The sequence below is a fragment of the Diadema antillarum genome, unplaced genomic scaffold (assembly GCF_040938485.1).
Source record: "Diadema antillarum isolate AM-2024a unplaced genomic scaffold, OU_Dant_1.0 scf00000028, whole genome shotgun sequence".
In the NCBI taxonomy this organism is placed as follows: Eukaryota; Metazoa; Echinodermata; class Echinoidea; order Diadematoida; family Diadematidae; genus Diadema; species Diadema antillarum.
Window position 1 is genome coordinate 3,096,724 of NW_027270917.1, and position 19,927 is coordinate 3,116,650.

At 37.1% G+C, this 19,927-nt stretch overlaps 1 protein-coding gene across 1 annotated transcript in view; it reads right to left on the reverse strand.

The window, feature by feature from the left end:
* Positions 1 to 15,268: 15,268 nt before the first annotated feature.
* The window catches only part of LOC139736728 (core-binding factor subunit beta-like), a 74,863-nt gene continuing 70,204 nt past the window's right edge, over positions 15,269 to 19,927 (reverse strand). Inside the window, exon 6 of the mRNA XM_071647458.1 lies at positions 15,269 to 15,642. Within this exon, the coding sequence (XP_071503559.1) occupies positions 15,571 to 15,642 (72 nt within the window). The 3' untranslated portion in view covers positions 15,269 to 15,570. The remainder of the gene's footprint in view (positions 15,643 to 19,927) is intronic.

Below are 19,927 nucleotides of genomic sequence, written 5' to 3' on the forward strand. Positions count from 1 at the left end.
CCAAAAATTAAACAAATTGTATTTGTTGACAGTCGTGTCCGTATTAATGAGATTTTTTCAAGCTATACGTGTATGTAGCTGCTCAGCTTCACAGACCGCCCTCCACTGTTGGTGCCTGGAACAGACGTCGCCGTAATAACAGCTCAGTATTTACATGTATGTATATTTATATACATACATATATATATATATATATATATATATATATATATACACATATATGTATATGTTTTGATTTGATTTATTTTTGCTTAATTCCGTTACATCAGATATGAGTGTGTACAAGTCATTTATGACAAACAGTATATCGACACATAGGCCCGAATTCACGAAGGTGGTACAAAATTAATGAAACCATGGTTTAAACCATAGACAATAACCGTGGAGCGCCAAGTGTCGCATGGAATATTTCGTTACGAAATCAGTCATTTCGTCGATGAAATAATTATTTTGTAACGAAATGACAACATTTTGTAACTAAATGAACATTTCGTCCACGAAATGATAATTTCGTTAACGAAACGGTCATTTTGTCGACGAAATGACCAATTTCTTAACGAAATATTCAGTGCGACACTTGGCGCTCCATGGTTTTTGTCCATGGTTTAAACCATGGTTTCATTTGTACCACCTTCGTGAATTCGGGCCAAAGTTTTTAGTACAAAACAAAACATATATACATGTATATGTATGTATGTATATATATATATATATATATATATATATATATATATATATAAACCACGTAAAAGGCAACTTGGTTTCTGTGGTTAAGAAGAAGAAGAAGAAAAAAAAGATACTCCAGCTCGGAGATTATTTGTCTGTCAGATTTTTCCTCCTTTGCGTGAGGTTTACATCTGACCAATGACACCGCCTTCTTCAGGATATATGAATTCATACATGTTTGTAATTTTGTCAGCTTAAAACATAATAATACGGCGACAATTCTAATGAATCATGTCTGTTACAGCAGTCATAATCAAAGGAATACGCGCACACGTAGGAGCAAAATATTCTGTCTTTCTATTCTTATCCGTTAATAAAAGATGACGCCGTTTCGAGGCGTCATTGTCCAACCACATTCTTTTATTCTCGGTCTTCGGAGCTCCCTACCTTTCCTTTCTCGTCGTAAACGTTACTGTCAGGGGAAGATCTGGCTCACTTGTGTCCAAATATCTCGCATACTTTCCCGGAAATTTATTATTGTCTCTGCGATGTGGTCAAACCCCCGACTCCGCGGAGGGTATGTGAAAATATGTCGCGGACAGAGGGAAAAGATAACAGAGATGGAGAGATAGAGAGAGAAAGAAGGGAAAAATGAAAACGAAACCAAAACAAGGAAAACAGGAAGACGAGGCAAAGTTCGCGACATCTTGAATTGGTTGCTTTTTATCTCCCTCTTCTTACGAAGACATATCACGATACTCGTTGACTAGTGTCGTGACCCTTTGCGATACCCCTCCAAGAGGCAGACAATAAAGTCAAGCAGTTTCTCACTCGGCAAGGCCGCGATAAGTCGGCTTCCCTAACAGCTCTCCATTCATCCCATTCCAAGAAATTTCTCAATAGACTTGAATTAGAAGGGACAAAAAAAAAAAAAAACCATTGGTAGACCTCTGCATTGACTTCCTGCATGAAAGAGTCTTCGGGAGGTCAGGAAAAATATTTTATCAGTAAATTTGTCAACGTCTGGAAGGGCTTGGTGCTTTGATACAAGTTCACAGGTGATTACAATCTTACTGCTATTACCATTTTGTTGTACAAGAAGCCAAAAGACTTAAAAGTCAGAATGCACTGTGATCTAATGAAGAAGTTAATGTACTTAAATCATAGCCGTCGTGCCAAAAAAGCAACAAATACAACAACAACAACGACAACAACACAACAACAAACGACAATGAGAATAACAAGCTGCTGATACTGCGTGTAAAGATGGCGCATTCTCTTTTTAGGCGCAAACAAATTCTTTTAGCAAAATGTCTTCATTAAGAAAGAAATTTTGTATGAATCGGATCAGGATTTGTCATGATGAATCTGATTTTAAGTATTTCAAACATCAGTACATAATTTGATTATTCACATGGTTTACACAAAGCTTTGGTCAATATGAAGCAAGAGTGGTTGTTTCTGATATGGTACTACGCACAAAAAGACACTGTTCACGTAAATTGAAAGACTTTGACATTACAATCCGTCTGATAGATATGTTTCCCGTTGTTATTTTAACTGCACATGAATACGGACTCTTTGGAATTATTTTAGCAGTCATCGCTTCACTTTATAAATAAGAAAAAAAAGTCATGCATCGATCAGGAGCAAAATGAGATGCTTGATAAATTTGTGCGGGCAGTAACTTCAACTTATTACAAAGTCAGGATACAATTGATGTGATATTAACATACTATCATGACTATGTTTAATGTAAACCTGTATCACACCCATATAATTATTCATCTCATCTTATGCGATCACTGTCGAAGATCCCCCCTCCACCCCAAGAGGAATGATAAGATGATAATAGTGTCGTCGGTTGGTTGTGTGACATTTATGTCAGATGTCAAGAGGTAAAAATGTCAGAGATGATAATGTCAATAGCAAAAGTCTCAGCTGTAAAAACGTTTGAGTACAAAATGTCACAGTTGTGCTCATCTGCGGTATGAACATTAGCGTTGTTCATGTCAGAGGTAAAAATATGTCAGGAGTAAATAATAATAAACTTAATTAGAGATTAGATTTTTGGCTTAATTAATTTCCTTTTTTTTGTAACCCCTGAAATGGTCACCTCTGTCAATTACGTCTAACATTCTCGCCACTGTAAATTTTCACTTACATCGTATCGTCACATAAGACATTTTAACACTCTTGGAGGCAAACCCACGTAAATTCTACGATTTCATTTTTGTTTGAATTCCCCTTTCATCCGAGATGTTACAATGATTTTGTCGAGGCTTTCATATAACATTATGAACATCCTCTTTCTTCCTAACTTAAGAATACAATGATAATACTACCAATGATGATGATGATATAGACATGGTGATGATAAGACGGTATTGACAAAGATAGAAGCAGGAGTAGGCCAAATAGCGTAAACATTAAATTGATTAAAGAAAGCAAGGAAAAGAATAAGAAAAGAATTCGCTAAACGCCACCACATGTACTTGCACATGCACAACGTTTTTTCATCGCGCCGCAACGTATCAAAAATAGTGGTATTGGTGATAAGAGATTTTCTACAGGTCTCCAACTCATCCAGCCGGCTTGTGAAAATGGATGTGTATCTGTGTGTGTGTGTGTGTGTGTGTGTGTGTGTGTTTAAAGCTTGTTTCTACATTTCTTTATTGGTCAGCTTCGGGTGAAATCATGGCTACTTCGTTAGAGGCGGTTTGAAAGAAAATTTGACGGCTTGACTCATGCACATCAACATCTTTGCTGCATGCGTTTATCGTTCCGAGCTTTGTGGAGGGGGGGGGGGGGGGGTGAATCTGACCTGAGAAAGGACCCCTTCACCGATGATATTTGCAGAAACCTTTGATGACATTAATGCCCTGTTTCGTGTAACCTTCGTCATCTCTGACCCTGCGTTCAGGCATCTATGGCAAAGCGATTGCCTTACAAAAACTAGAGCAGGAAGGGGTGGGCGGTAAGGATGGCTTGAAGAATCGTCCCCCGTCCTACGCATCAGCGAATTCAACCAGTACAATTGTACGGCATTCTAAATGATTCTCTTTTAAAGGAGACTTCCGAATGATTTTCATGCAGACTTCAGCATTTGGACATCTATAAATTGGTTATACTGTACTGGGTACAGAGTTTCGGAATTTAAAGTGATTGCGATGAGAGATAAGATTATTTTTTTCAAAATTTATTTAAAAAAAATCACAGTGTACAAGGATGATGGAGTTTCACATGAGAATGTATAATTTGGTGCTCAAGGAAAAATAACAAAAGAAGAAAGAATGCATAAATTCTACACAGATGAAGTTGTTAAGCAAGTGGTATGTTCAGGGAGGCCTGGTATGGTAGTGGTATAACATTGCTACAATACAGGAATATGTGAGCCTCTTATGTTCAGTGTAATTTGTTCGGTGTAATTCGTTTTTGGTTTTTCAGAGTATTGGTTTATCTGCTCAAAGACCATAATACATCCCACAAATCTAAACATGGCACTATTGATTGTATGTACTACCTGTATAGGCCTACTACATGATGTGAAATTATGATAATCGTCTGAAGTTCCCCTTTGACTTCGAAGGACATCCAGTTCTGAGTACCTATAACCATCCTACAATGGTGCTGATGATGACAAATGTATGATTGTAACCCCAACCAATGAAACGTTGATAGCTTTCTTGAAGAAGAATTGTAGTATCTACTACTAGTCTTATACCACAAGTGTGATGATGATGTTGATGCCATAGACACTTTGGTGTGAGAACAACAGAAAATTGTTGACACAAAAGTAGGAATAAGAGCGATTCTCATGGCACAGGTAACGAATACACTCTCTGGTTATATGTCAATGTCTTTATTCATGTTATCTAAATTTGAAATATAATCGTCATCCTCCTAATTGTGCCTATACCTATAACTAGAATATTCTAGTCATTATGGGGAAATTAATCTGTAAAACAAAATACATAGCATAACACGATTTGTGATTGACTGAGTTTTAGCATCACGTGACATCTTATTGCTTTCAGTAGCAGTGCAAGGCGTAATGTGAATAGGAATTGGTGCAAGAGAGATCGAAATCCTAAATACCCTTTCACTTTATTAAATGTACACAGTAATTATTGATAGTCAATGCTCTGCCGTGCCCCGTTTTAGGAATAAAACACTCGAAAGGAAATAATAGTCATCATGTATTGCTGCATCATCTCGAGGCTTCGGCCTCAGCAACATAACACTGCACTTGGTCTTACCATGTATTTGTAGTGCTTAATGATTCGTTGTTATTGTTGTTGTTGTTATCGTTGTTGTTGTATTTCCCGGGTTCGACTCCCGGACAAGCCCCCACTTTTAAAGTGCAGCAGCATCCACACGTAAACTTCAGGTTCAACACAACAAAATACTTCGAAATTATGACCAGATTTGCGACGCCATAGCAAATCCCACCGTTTATTTACTCAACTGAGCAATATCAAAACGCAGAAAATGCAGTGCCGTCCATAACGGGAACTTCCATGGGCTTTAATAATGTACTATCAATGTACTGTCAATGCAGTAGGCATGTTGTCATTAAGGGCATCATCTGCGTCTTGTGAGAAGTCACTAAAGAGCGTGGTACGATGGTAGGGATAGGAAGATTACGGAAGAAGAGAGAAAGAATAACTTAAACAACTTGAATTAGTTCAGATTTTATACTTGGCAAAACATTACATTAGATTTAAATCCCTTCAGTGCCCCTCCCTTTTTCGTACAAGTGATACAGTTTTGTTGCCATTTAAACATCATGCACGTAGTGCTGAAATGGGAACATTTTATGAAATATATATCTACCATCGCAGCGCAGTGTGATTGATGACAGCAAGATTTGCTTCCAATAATGAAAGAAATATTCATCCCTCACGGATCACAGATTGGAAAATTTTTAGGCTTACAGTTACGATGCACTATCATACGCATAAATCGCCGGAAAGATATTTACTGCACTGAGTGCAACAAAACGCTGATGACAGACAAAACCATTAACGTTTTTAATATACTCATATTCAAACTTTTATTGCTTATCGTCATTTTCATCGAACTCAGAATCACGTAATTGTACGTTCTTTAGATAGTCGAATTAGTTTGGAATTAGTTTTGAAGAAGAGGGGGTGTTGTGACGTGACAGACTATGAATGTGGAAGTAGGCCGTAACGACGACGTCGCAACATTTTGTTATGCTGTAGATTTCACCGTCGACTACTCGCTCGTCGCCTGTCCCACAAGCACCACCACCACCCCGAGCGACGTGCGCCCGTGACTTTGGACAAAGTTCTCCTTACATCGACACGGGGGTTCTCAGAGAGAAAGGGACTGACTGTAACGCTCCAGTCACTCAAAATTAGCTGGTGTAGATTTCCGCGGTGACATGTTATTTATAGAAATGATATGTTTTCCAAAACGTAGCCGAATGACCTTCACATATGTTTCGGCGAATGGAAAAGATATATCTGAAATGCTACTCTTGTGGGGACCCGTGGTGAGTCATGGTACACGCAATCCGTTGATAAAGATTTAAAAAGTTATCATTTTGAATGTCGTTGTATGAGCGGTTAGGAACACAAAGCACGAACACTATCATTTACACCATTATTCCGTTCATGCGTGATATACCTTTAGAATGCGTCACAGACTATTAAAAATCGAAGCCCTGCGGCCAAGTTTCTGTGGCTACAAGCTGAATCAAGGTATGGTATCTTCAATGCGTACCATGTTGTATGCAGATTAAAGACATCGGTAACCTACTATTAAGTGATGCTCAAGTTGTGCAATGCCTATCATGTAGATGAAAACAAAGACTGAATACTCGAATTTCTTGGAATAGATCTCAAGAAGTCATCGGCTAAGTTACTGTGCCTCATAAAGCTGTGTAAGAACAATAAGAGTATTATATAAAACAATGAGTGTCGATTTGTCAATTTTCATGCACATTGTACAGACGTGCCTGGAGCAGCATCTGTCCAGAAAATAAATGATGTGATGTAGGAACCATTCTAGAGGTTTACATAAGTCTGTCCGATAGCTAATGCATGTTTTTCGCTGGCGTATCCAACCGATGTAATAGATACGAGCCTTGTTTAACGTTGGTATGATAGGCTATATAACACCGATTTTTGACATTAATTTGCTCAATAAACAGGAATAGTTTGGCTTACCTTACTTAAGAATCACACGTCCCTTATGCTTTGCAGTAATCTTATTCTGAACATGAATTCCCAACATGATTTATGAAGATTTAAACAATCGATTACCAATATCCTTTTAGGACTTTTGTTATGGATGTAAAAAGAACTCTTCCATGTGTGTGTGTGTGTGTGTGTGTGTGTGTGTGTGTGTAGTATTTAACATAAAACAACCGCTTCGTGTAAATAAACACTCAGAAAACATTTGTTATTACTTTCTACATGTCATGTCGATATGTTTGCTATCACCTGAAGCAATTCTAAATCTTTTTACAAAATGACTGTTTGAATGACCAATTTCGCTCATAAGCCTTTCGCATTAGATTGATTTCTTTTTAGGTAAGGATCCATTTTCTCGATTGAAATGATGCATGATGTCAGCATGAGGGCGTTGCAAATGATTATGTAGACGGAGATGGTATACATAATATATATATCATATATATCATATATATATATATATATATACGTATATACAGTTTGTATATATATATATATATATATATATATATATATATATAAATATATATTCTGTCTTGCAGGTAGAGTGGGGGTTAGGGAGGAGGGGTTGATGTTTGTTATCGAAAAAGTTCGTTAATTCGTAAATGGAAAAAACAAAGATTCGTTATTCCGAAGGTGTTAAATCCTTAAACCGGAATCGAAATAGGGTTTGTTAACCCGAAAATCAAAAAAAAAAAAAAGGAAGATGCTTAGTCACGACCCTTCAGAATGACTGATCTTTCTTCGTTGTCGCATTAATGAACCTTCGGAATAACGAGCCTTCAGAAGGTGTTAGTCAAGCAATATCACGAAAAGAGACTATTTTGCCCTGAACCATGTAACCATCCCCCTGTTTTGCTTTGATGAAGGGAATTGGGAAAGGATCAATATTTACTGCTTCGTTATTGATATCACATTATGCACATGGACCTTAGCTTGATCATTGTTGGAGCTTTACCTTTGGCATTGTGTGTAATTTTAGGTCTACTGTATCTGTGGAAATGCAATTCATGCTTGGATTGAATTATACACACAACATGGCATACACTTTGGGGGTTACCAAACGTAAGTATATTCAGTAGGCCTGTGTATGTACGTATGTATGTACGTATGTAGTGAAAATCATATACACGCACTCAAGTGGATGGTATATAGAGCAGAAGAATATTTTTATTTGGATGATTATGTGTTATGACTTGCTTCCTTCAAAATTACTTAGATTTCATCGTTACGTCCGTCACATGCAGATAGCATGTTGGAGCATTTCGAGAAAAAAAAATACATGTAACTAACACTATCTCAAATTGTACTCATATGGTACATACCAATAAATACATGGTAAATTTGCACAAGATATCACGTTTGTATAACACGGGGATTTGAGTTAAAGCAATAAACCAAAATTTAACTTTAATGCCTGTTTTGTCTGCGTTGTTTGTTTTGTTCAGGACTGTGAGATTAGGAATGGGACTGTCCTTGTTCACTGAGTTCTTACAGTGGGAATTTGGCGCAAGCTCGGGGGGGGGGGGTCACAAAGAATTTAAGTCGATCTTAAATGCTAAGATCAACTTTAGATTATGGTTTACTGTATGTATCTTCGATGGCATTCTCACTTCCTGATGAAAATTACAAGTTTGGAGACTTTTTCATGCTGCCATTAATGTACAAATAAAATAAGTGACAAAGGAATTTTCTGTGAATGTTTATAACAATTTGAAGTTGATTCTACAAAGCAGATAAAACTAAACAGGGAAACCAGTGGTATACCATAACTTTAAGCTGATCTTAACTTTTTTTTTTGAATATCGACTTTAATTCGTTGTGAAACACCATCCTGATGCCAAAACGGCGGGGGAAATTTCACGGAGATTTGAAGTGTTTTTGGAACGAGTATTGATAACTCTCTGTATGTGACTTTGTATGTGTGTGTTTATGTGTGTTTGTGTGTGTGTGTGTGTGCGTGCGTGTGTGTGTGTGCGTGTGTGTGCGTGTGTTAAAAATCATATGGAAACAACTCGGAGAACATGGAAAGACTTCGGAAAGTCCCATTAAACAAAGGGGCAACATAGAATGTTGAGAGTATTCCGCGTTCGCCTTACAAAAGCTGTATCACATGCATTCACGTTCAATTAGAATTTAAGAATAAAAAACAAAAAGCAAAACAATGTCTAATTAGATTAATTCAAATTATCAAAAGAAATGGAATCAAATACCAAACTGAAAACAACCGCAGCCACACATAATTGTTGCGTTATGCACTACATCCTTGCCCATGGTTTGCGGTGCATGTTATATAAACAACACTGTAAAGTTTTGTTTACTTAATGGCGAAGAATTGATGGCTGGGAGATCCGTACAGTGAACTACAAAGAAAATAATGCCACTCTACAAATACATTAAAGACCAACTCTACCTTCGTATATGCGGTACACATGTGTAATTCGAATTGAAAAAAAAAATCATGTGGTACATGTTCTTGTAGCCACATTACTCGTATTCACACATACACACACTCACACACGCACACACACACACACACATACACACACACACACACACACACACACACACACACACACACACACTCACACACACACATACAAAATGGACCAGGCGGATCAACAAAATTTATAGAAGACTCCCAAAGCCACAAACGCATGGATAGGATTTTTCTTTTTTTTTAAGACGGGCTAGTTGAAATGCTAATTGTCATTGCGTAGATTATGAACATTTTGTTGTCGTTGTTTTGTTTTGTCTTGTCTTATTGGTTCCATAATTTGCACATTTTATCCAAATGATTTTTAATATCTATGTCATATGACACCCTTTTAAACTGACATTAAGAAATAATTGGTAGAAAGCTCAGCATTGTCGTCTCCAAAATTACATACGAACAGCAATCTTAGAATGACACTGGGTTACAAGTATTTTGTCCCTAGCTTTCTTTTATGTCCTGTGATGTTTCTTTGATTGAATAATAATGCATCGTATCACGATAATTATAATTGAGCACAATTTTCCCCGCCCGAAAACTCAAATGAAATATAAGAAGTTCTTTCAAAAGATGTACACATATATATTTATAATAACCCTACAATACAATAAGAAACAAAACAAGAATGGAAGTTCGTTTCAAAACAAGTACAAAATATGGCGCGGGGACTACTGCGTAAATTACTAGAAGGAAATCTCGCATTTTCGTCGTGAACAAAAAAGCTGAGAAATGGAGGAGGATGGGCTACTTTAAGAGCAAGCTTTTGCCAGCAGTGAGAGTTGGTCAAGTCAAGTACTATTTTGAGGAAGTGTTACAGTAATTCTCTCGCTCATCTCAAAACTCCCTCTCATTTTCTGAAAAGCCAATCTGACTCTTGGACTTCCGTATTTGGTTGCGATCATTTGTTGCTTCGTTTTGCTTTCGAAACAAATAGCCATTTGACTTTAATCAGACAAAATGCTCACAAACTGACTTTCAAAATGTAATAGCAAATCACTATGTTCTCGAAGAGGCATCACGCGATGTATTGATGTTGATTGACATTTCTGAAGAGGTTTTTCAATTTACAGAATATAGTACTCCAACCAGAGGCCAGGATGTTTTTCCACAGCAATGCAAAATACGAGTATATAGAGATCATTACCTTGAAAACCAAGCATCATTTGATTCATTTTAAAAAAAAAAACCCGGAAGATTATCTAAGATCTTGATATGAATTGTGATTGTGCAATGCCGTGACAGTTTGGTAACGATTGGTGTCAGTGATATTTTTATCATCAAAAGTGCGTGTTCCAGGTAACAAAAACCTGTTACTTTATCACAAATTTCCTCATATTTATTTCACAGGGAATTTTTTAACGAGATTTTGGTGTCATGTAGAGTGAAGCCATTATAATACGCTGGCAGACACGATTGAATAAGCGCAGACGCTATATTACATGGAAATCTTTGATGTTCTGCACGAATTGCATAAGTGTATAGGTCTTCAGAGTTTGAAAGGAAAGAAACATTAAAAACGGATAGTAAACATTAGATTAATACTACTAACATAGTGGTGGGGTAGATTTTGTAAAAATTGTCAAAGAAGATAAACCCTTCTTTCAAGCCGAACTTTTCAGACAGTGACTACGGATACCAATTTCGAGTGACATAACGAATTATGATGAAGTTGAACTTTATAAATTTGACGAAAAAATATTGTAGTGAGGAATAGTAATCTATCACTGTCCGTGGAAAAACTCTAATCATAGTATACTCTCAGGAAGTTTGTTTGAAATAACCTTCCCGACTATAGTGACGGAAACGTTAAAAAGAATTAAAAAAAAATAACCTAAAGAAAACTGAACATCTACGTGATTGATGGAGTTTAAGGCTAAGCAGCACAGTTGGTAGAATGATGACAATCATAATAGGCAATGTGAATTATTGAGCCAGTCACTGTACAAGGCAGCATTTATTTACAAGTATACATCGTTTTGGGCGACATGAGACAAAATCGCAACTGGTTTATATACACATCAATATTTATTTCATGAAATATCTACTGATTTATTATTTAACACGACGATGAGTTACAGCACATTTTCACCTGCTTTGGCAGATAGAAGTTTGATAGTTTTACATATACATGTGCACAGAGGGAGCGAGAGAAAGAGGGGGACACAGAAAGGAATATATGGGTCTGTACCAAAAATAATATACGGTTGTTTTATCTTTAGCAAGTCATCAGTATTCAACAGACGATAGAAAAAATGTTGATGAGCTTTTCATAGAATCTGTTTGTCGAAACTGGACAGCATGTTCATTCAAAAAAGCATGGAACGTCAATGACAACCACATTATACGTTGTTTGGCAATCATTAACATAACCACGTTCTCTCATATACTAGTGGCTTCACAATTCCTCAGGAGGACCTACGCTCTGCACTCGGCCGGACAACAAAAGAAAACGAGAAAAGAACACTGAAACTGATTCCCCCCTAGCAAATGAACATATCAAGTAGCACCATCAATCTGCGTAGAAACAATCAAGTACTTTAAAATTGAGAAAATATACACGTACTCTCCGATTACCTCCGACATGGTGATGTTCTCAAGTGTTTATTTTTTTGATAAAACAGTCACATGTTATACACTACATCATCAAGCTAACAAGATTTTGAAGACAGACAAGAACGGGAGATTTTTTTCTTTTTTTAGTATCGTTTACGAAAACAAAATGTAGATAATAAGAGGGAAGAAATAAATGTGAGATCATAAGACATTCGTAAACGAGAAGTGAGGATTATAAGTTTCTTGAATCAAAATGTGATAGCAAAAAGAAATTTGAAAAAAAAAACATATATGTAAATAGTCAGTGAAAGAGAAAATTGTTACCAAATGCATAAAGTGAGAGATTGTTTAAACGGAACACAGGTTTTAATAATGTAAATCCGATCGGAAGTTTTGAAGTTTGGCACGCACCGCATGAAGTATTAGTAGGGGTTATTACGTCACAGGGAAGTATCGCAGTACCTTACGTAACAGTCTACAAAACCTTTCTCGTGATGATCACTACATGGGTTGATGGATGCAGATAAAATGTCCCTGTAATGTCCGGTAATTCAGCAACTTCTCTGTTGCGTATAAAACTTTCATTATTACTTCTTGAGTATATTATGTTTATGTTATGCTCATCACAAAGAAGGTCGAGCAAATAAATCATTTACACGTGATGTACTAACCATTTCCAATCGATGACATGTAGAATTTTCTCCTGACACTCACAGCTATATTGCTTTTTTGTATTTTTTAAAACAAAACTCTCCTCTAGAAGGTACTATGGCAACTAAAAAAAAATCATCAGTTTCAAAAGCCGAAAAACATCACATGAGTGCTTATTGCCTGCATACATCTGTAAACTATTTTTACACAATACGTTACCGAACACTCTCCAGCAATGAATGAAACGATGAACCGTCCTTGTTACAGATACATCGACATCCTGGTCGCTTCTACGAAAACGAGGTGCTATCCACTTCGTTCCCGCAGCCATTATTACTTTTTAAAATTTGATACATGCACTTTATTATCCGTATGTCTTGCGGTCGTCGTATCATTCATAGCGGTAACTAAAAATAGCGACAAAGGAAATTGAGCATGCCACGGACACTTTCGCGTTTTAAATCTCGCAACTGATGGGATCTGTCTTTCATAACTTTGTATAAATCTCAAACTGTACATTCAGAAGTCATTTATTCATGTATCTATAGATACAAAAAAAATTACACATATAAAACTTTAGACGAGGTAAATCCAAACATGATATTCATCCTTACTTTGCGGCAAAGAGGGCGATGATAATTATGCACAAAAAATAAATTTCACAAATTCTATTTTATTTTATACATAGAGGTGCTTTTTGTTGTTGTTGTTGTTGTTGTTGTCATTCTCATTTACTGCAGGCGTTTAAACTATATACCCTCTTACCAACATGGATAAAGGAGGCATAATTCATTTGACATGTAGGCTACTTTATTGTTTAAAAATGCAAAATTGTTCAACAAGTGAAAAAAAAAACCTGCAGGTAAGGTTTAAATTTTCCACATGTTTTTAAGAGCCTTATATCTATATTGGAAACACAGCGAATATCATATGAATATACAAATGTGTGCGCCTGTGTGTTCGTCTCTCTTTTTTATATGATCATTTTACTATTGAACGAATTTTGAAAAAAGAATGCAAAAAAAAAAAGATATTAGGTGATTGTGTGCAAGCGCGCTCTATCAAGGAACAGAAAATTCATCGTCATATTATAGTTTCAGCGCACCAGTCGCTATAGATCAAGTACTGGGGCGATATTTCGTAATCACTACATACATAACGATACTCATCTCTCTCACTTGCGTCCCCCCCCCCCCCCCCACAAAAAAAAAGAAGAAGAATGGACTGAAATTACTGCCCACATCGCGAGAACTCAAGAAAAAAATCTGCACTTTCCTTTATTGTGGGGATATATAAGAGACTCTCTTCGTTGTGAAATCATGGCCCATTCCGATTAACATTAATAATTATTCACAAAACTTACATAGCGCATTATCACTTAAATGTCTCTAAGTGCTAGCCAAAGAAGAAGAAGAAGAAGAAGAAATACACAAATATCCCATTTCGAAAAAAAAAAAAAGGACCGGTCAAGGAGATTGGAATTCTCTTACAGTGTGGAGGCAACCTTGTGAGCACTGCTGAACGGATCCCCCAGTATTAAAGTAAATGAGAACAAAATTAATGGACCACCACGAAAGAAAAAGATACACGAAAGCATAACAATGAAATGAAACATAATGAAATGAAAAATGAGCGCTCACAAAGCAAATCAAATCCATTAAATCCAACACCTTACCAATGCATGACTTTTCCACCTCAAGACGCTATGACCACTACGTATTATGACGTCATTTCATGAACCCAAATTCGCATTTGGTCTCATGGGCCAACGGAGTCTCTTACTACTCAGCGGGTATTCATGCTAAGTAAAAATTGTCTATTTACATTTTCCCTTTTAACTCTTCTTGTGCCAGAAACTATGGACAGTGTGTACAATGCTATTGGGTTTTCTGTGTCAATAAGCACTCAAAGCACACTAAAACTTACAAAGATGGGAGGAGGTATACAAAGCTAAAAAGTGATGATTAAATTTTGTATATGTTACGTCAATATCACAAACTCGACTAAAACAGGTCTGGTATCATTCATTATTTTTGTCAAGCATAAACTTCATTACTTTAATAAAGATATTCATTAATTTGTACCCAGAAATTCTACAGGTGTTACACTCACAATTAATCAACTCTAAGTCGTCTCTCCCCCCCCCCCTTCCATGTCTTGATGCAATATCACATAAAAACAAGCAATTTGTGACAGTATAAAAGTGTTCTGCGAAATATCCATGCTCACGACTCCAGCATCATGTCCAAAGCGGAATATCTTATTAGCTTCGCCGTTCTGAGAAAATCCGCGATTGAATGATTTCAATGAATCCGTCAAGAAGGTGGTGATTAACATTTTCTGTTAACACTCATCACAATGAAAACAGATGGAATGGTTTGCATTTTTTTTCCTTCAAATCTCATTCCCTATTTTCATTCTCTTGCCCTATTTCCTCGAACACTTTCCACGATTTCTCCTTTGGTGTTAACCGTCCCACCACTTCCTTGTAAGTAAAAGAAATTCACTTTCATTTAAAATGCAATTAAGAAATGAATGGACGCAAAATGAATAAAGTTCATGCCTTGTTACAAGTATGAGACGTCGACTATCCCTCGCTGGAGATAAAGAGTCGGTGAAATGGTCTCAGTCACGCCGCTCTGTCGGCGTAATTGCATCGGCTGGCGACCCTTTACATCAGCGAGTATTCCGCGTTTGGAGTGCCCTAGCTTGGGGCTGTTGCGAAAGCCAGTAGAGTTTTTATAGGTGGCCATTTAAATCCCTGCAGATACGTTTCTTCGGCTCTGTAGAAAAAGTGTGTCTGGATGTTGAAACTTCTGTGCAGAATCTCATCACTAGACTGACTTGGGCACCACTCGAAAGCATTATTAGCGCCATTTTCGTGTGTGTGTGTATTATTATTATAGTTCGATGATGCTCCCTGTAGGACTTCGAATAACGGTATCGTCAGCGGCGTACCGTGACTCGCACTTGCAGTAATTGTCAACAGTGCGCGTTGCTGGCCGCGGCGTTACAATGGGCCATCGCTCCCGTGTGGCCTCCCCGACGCCTGGCCTGCAAGGAATGGAGAAAGACAAGGGCAGATTAGCTAGTGGTAATCAATGGGGGTTTTGTCATTCCATAATATGAACTCAGATTTAGACTAACATACATGTACATATCTTGCACATAACGTACAAAATGCTTTGGCATTTGCAGCATTATTGTCATATTAGATGTAATTGTATACGATTGACTGCAAAGATAACTGATATTGCAATGACGACAGGGGATTCACAAAAATGTACACACACATATACATACATACACACAAACACAGACAGAGGTATGAGTATAATTAACATTTGTATTTGTGAATAGACGTGTGTGTGTGTGAATGCATCTGAGTATGACATGGCAAATGCATTAATTAGAGTGATGTAAAACTGCTTGCTTATGACGAATGAAGGAAGCGCCTATACTTTCTTTATTGGTTACATTTTGGCAGAATTGATAAGCAGGGACTTGTTATAATAAGCAAGTTCGGAGTTAGTAGATGCATATGGGGTCATGTGACCTTTCTTTTTAACTCAGTTGGTAGGGCACTTCATTCATTTTCAAAGCGACAAAATGCATAAGGTTGCCCGACGTAACAATTTATGAATTCATCAGTCACGTTCAGGCAAAGGATGAACTTGCGTCGATCAGGTGACCATAATGGTCAATCACTATGTCTTGAAAACGTTAAAATACGTGGAGAAACAACCATTCACCATCATTTTGCATTGAATGTATTAACAATCTTCTTCCACTGACATTGCTAAATGCCACCTTTTGTGTCAGGTGGATATCCTAGCAGGCATCATTAAGGATTACTTTAATAATCATTCCATCACAGATGCTTATCTTCATGAATTTAGAAAACCAACATGTCCTGTTGGTAAAAATGACCCTTTTCTACTCATGGGCAAAGTGGAACCACGAACTGGCTTATTGTAAAACACGTATGCACAGAATATATCATCGGTAGTAATTTTGATCGGTTTCATAAACGTGAAGGATAAGCAAAGTTGTGTACATGAGTGGATATAAAACATGACAGATACTGAATACGATTTTCTCGTCACATTATCCTACATTTCAGACCTCAATTTATTGACAGTTAAGGCATATGTATAGCTATATCATGATTATGATGCGAAAAAAATTCTAATAGAAACATCACAGAAATTTAAACATGAATCAAAAAGTGTTCATGTGATATGGCTTCAGAATAACTTCTTCAGGAAAAAAAAAACATCATCACTTTTTCCCATTAACTATCGCAAAGAACAATTCAAAAAGCCCATAGATTTGACAAAACAGCGCCAGCCTTTGTAATACGCGTGACACTGGAAGTCTTTAAAGAGCTTTTTTCTTCTTGTTTCGTTTAGTTTCATTTCATTTCCAACACATGATTACAACATTTGAATACATATACTAATGATACAACAATGCAATGAAAAACTAACTATGAACAGTGATATAATTTTGTACATTTCAAGACAAGAACAGAATTGATGTTTGATGATACGATTTTCTCGTAAGCAATGTGCAATCAACGAGAAAAAAAAGCAAACAACAAAACATGGCACATCTCTGTTTGAAAAGTGATGACATGTACAAAATGTAGAATAATACAAATTTGCATTTTCCTGACAAAAGACAAATGTAGAAATACATCAACGAAATGGAGGTGAATTGATGCTTGCTTCTTTATTGATACGGCATGGCCATCAATATTGTAGCGCGTGATATATCGATATTCAGCGCGGATGAATGTGCCTCGATTGTCGCATGGGAACGATTCCACCATGGAGTCGTGACACTCATCAATTCCATATAATCGTTTTTGCTAATGGCCGCGCGCCACCATTTTCCCTTCGGCGGCTGAGAGAACAGTGCGAGAGGCGCGACAGTTAGTTCCCGTGTTTTTAGCTTTTTTGTTTATCGTTTTGTCGTTTTTTTCTCCCTTATTTTTACAGCTCACAACAATCAAATGCATGTATTTATGGTACGGTACACCGTTGTGAAGCGCACATCACATTCTTTTCGTTTGTGGTCAAGTTGGCTGTTAAAAACACGTTCGTGTATAGTATATATCAATATGATGCGAGATATACGCAAACTCTAATGAACAATCACTTCATGAAATCATGAATCTAATAACACGAAATACGTGTACTTATGAACGCGTGTGCGTTCGTGCGTATGTGTGTGAGTGCATGTGTTTGCTGCATTCTTGCCCAGAGTTTCCGTGTTGGCACTATCCACAAAATGGTGGCGAATCTGCAAAGCAATGATGGAATCAAATGACTATATCGCGGTTTTCCTTTATGTGTTGTTTATCAAAGAGTCGCCATATATTATACAATACGAGAGACTCCTCGGGAAACACAAGTACTTGATTTGGGTATTTCGTCAACATCATGTGTACGCAGACACACATTCATGTGGCCGGAAGATGACTGAAAAAAAAAATGTTTGGTCGACTGGCAAATTCACACGTATATAGCACGTCTGTGGGTCTCTGCACTTTAAAAGACCAAAAAGAATGCAGACGGTAGACAGTCGATATTACGTGCTCGCCTATCGCGCCTTCACATTTTGTGTTTCTCTTTTGGTCGCTTTCATTATACATGTTTATCCCTCTACAGAAAGACAAGGAGATACTTTTTCCCACTCTCTACAAATGCTCTATCTATCTCTCTCTCTCTTCCTAGGTATATCTATCTGTCTGTCTACCTATTCAAATTTGCTCCAGACCATTGGGGCAAAATGGAATACGAAATGGGGCTAAGTGAAACACTTCTCTTGGAGCTTATCTTCCATGAAAAGACCTACCACAGTTTTAGAATTAAAGGGATCGTATAGTTTTGGTTGAGACCTGATTTCAGGTTTCTAACATTTTTTGGTGAAATAATGTGAAACCTCTTATGAAATTTGAAAGAGCATGTAATTCTATGAGGAATTCAACGTTTATTTGATGAAAATTGGTTTCGAAATGGCTGAGATATCCAAAACAGAGCGATTCTAATAAAGTGTGGGACCCACCTTTTATCACGATCGCTTCGTTTTACTTTGTTTTTGGATGTTTCAGTCACTCCAAGCCTGATTTTCATCAAATAAACTTTGAATTCCTCTAAAATCGGTATGCTCTGTACTATTTCAAAAGTGTTTTCTTGGTATCTCGCCAAAAGTTAAAAGCCCAATTTTCATCTCCACCAATACTGTACCATCTCTTTAAAGAGTAAACGACCTTTTTTACGTGAGGTATTTTCCACTAGAGAATGTGATGTGTTTTCTAAAACTGTACTTGAAAAATATAATTTGTAATAATAATTCGAGGAATTGTATGCAATTTTCGTGAACTGTTATGTCACGTGACCAACCCCAGAATAGTGAGTGTTGACGTGTATTTAAAGCACGGAGTTGAGATCAGATTCTGTTAGCGATTCATTCTAGCAAGTATATGAGAACATAGCTGCAGCAAGGCATGCGGCGTGAGGCCCTGCTGCGCGGCCTCGAGCGTGGAAACGTACCAAACTTCATTTTACCCACAAGCCTATCAGTTAACATGTTCCACCTTGCCCCGTCCACTTTGCCCCAACAATGTATGATTTTTCCCGACATGCATCACTGTGACGTCGGCCAATATTTTCTAGCCCTGATATCACGATTTTTGGAAGCTTAGACCCATGCATCCTTACCACGGTTTTCGAGATATTTCAGATAAGCATGATAATTTGGCATAAAATGTATTATCATCAATTATCAGTTTTGAGGTATGAAAAACAGACATTTTCCGTAAAAACACACATACAATGACTTATACTTGCACGGCTCTGATATCAAAAGATGGAGCATCCCTAGAGGGATATTGGTGCATGAGCTTTAGATTTAAGACTGTAAGATACATAGGTGCATTTAGTGGGGGTGTTTCACTTTGCCCTTTACGTGTTCCTCTTTGCCCTGGTTCCCCCCCCCCCCCACTTTATTAAGGAGACACACGACACATGACCTTAGGGAGACAAGTTGTGGTGTCTCCTTAACGATTTCAACCATATCATGTATCCCATTCAATCGCTTGATTTACTGCTGACATTGCTTATGATATACAGAATGTTAACCTAAAGCTGGATCCAGAGTTATATATCTTCCATATGATGACTTCAAATGTCAAAACCGATGTATCTATTTTTGTCAACTTCAGATATTTGAGACTGAAACTGTAGAGAAAAATTATTGGTATAAGAAAAATAATGATATGTTATGATTTTAATCATATCTTTAAAGATGGTTCTTGATATGTGCCGAGTAA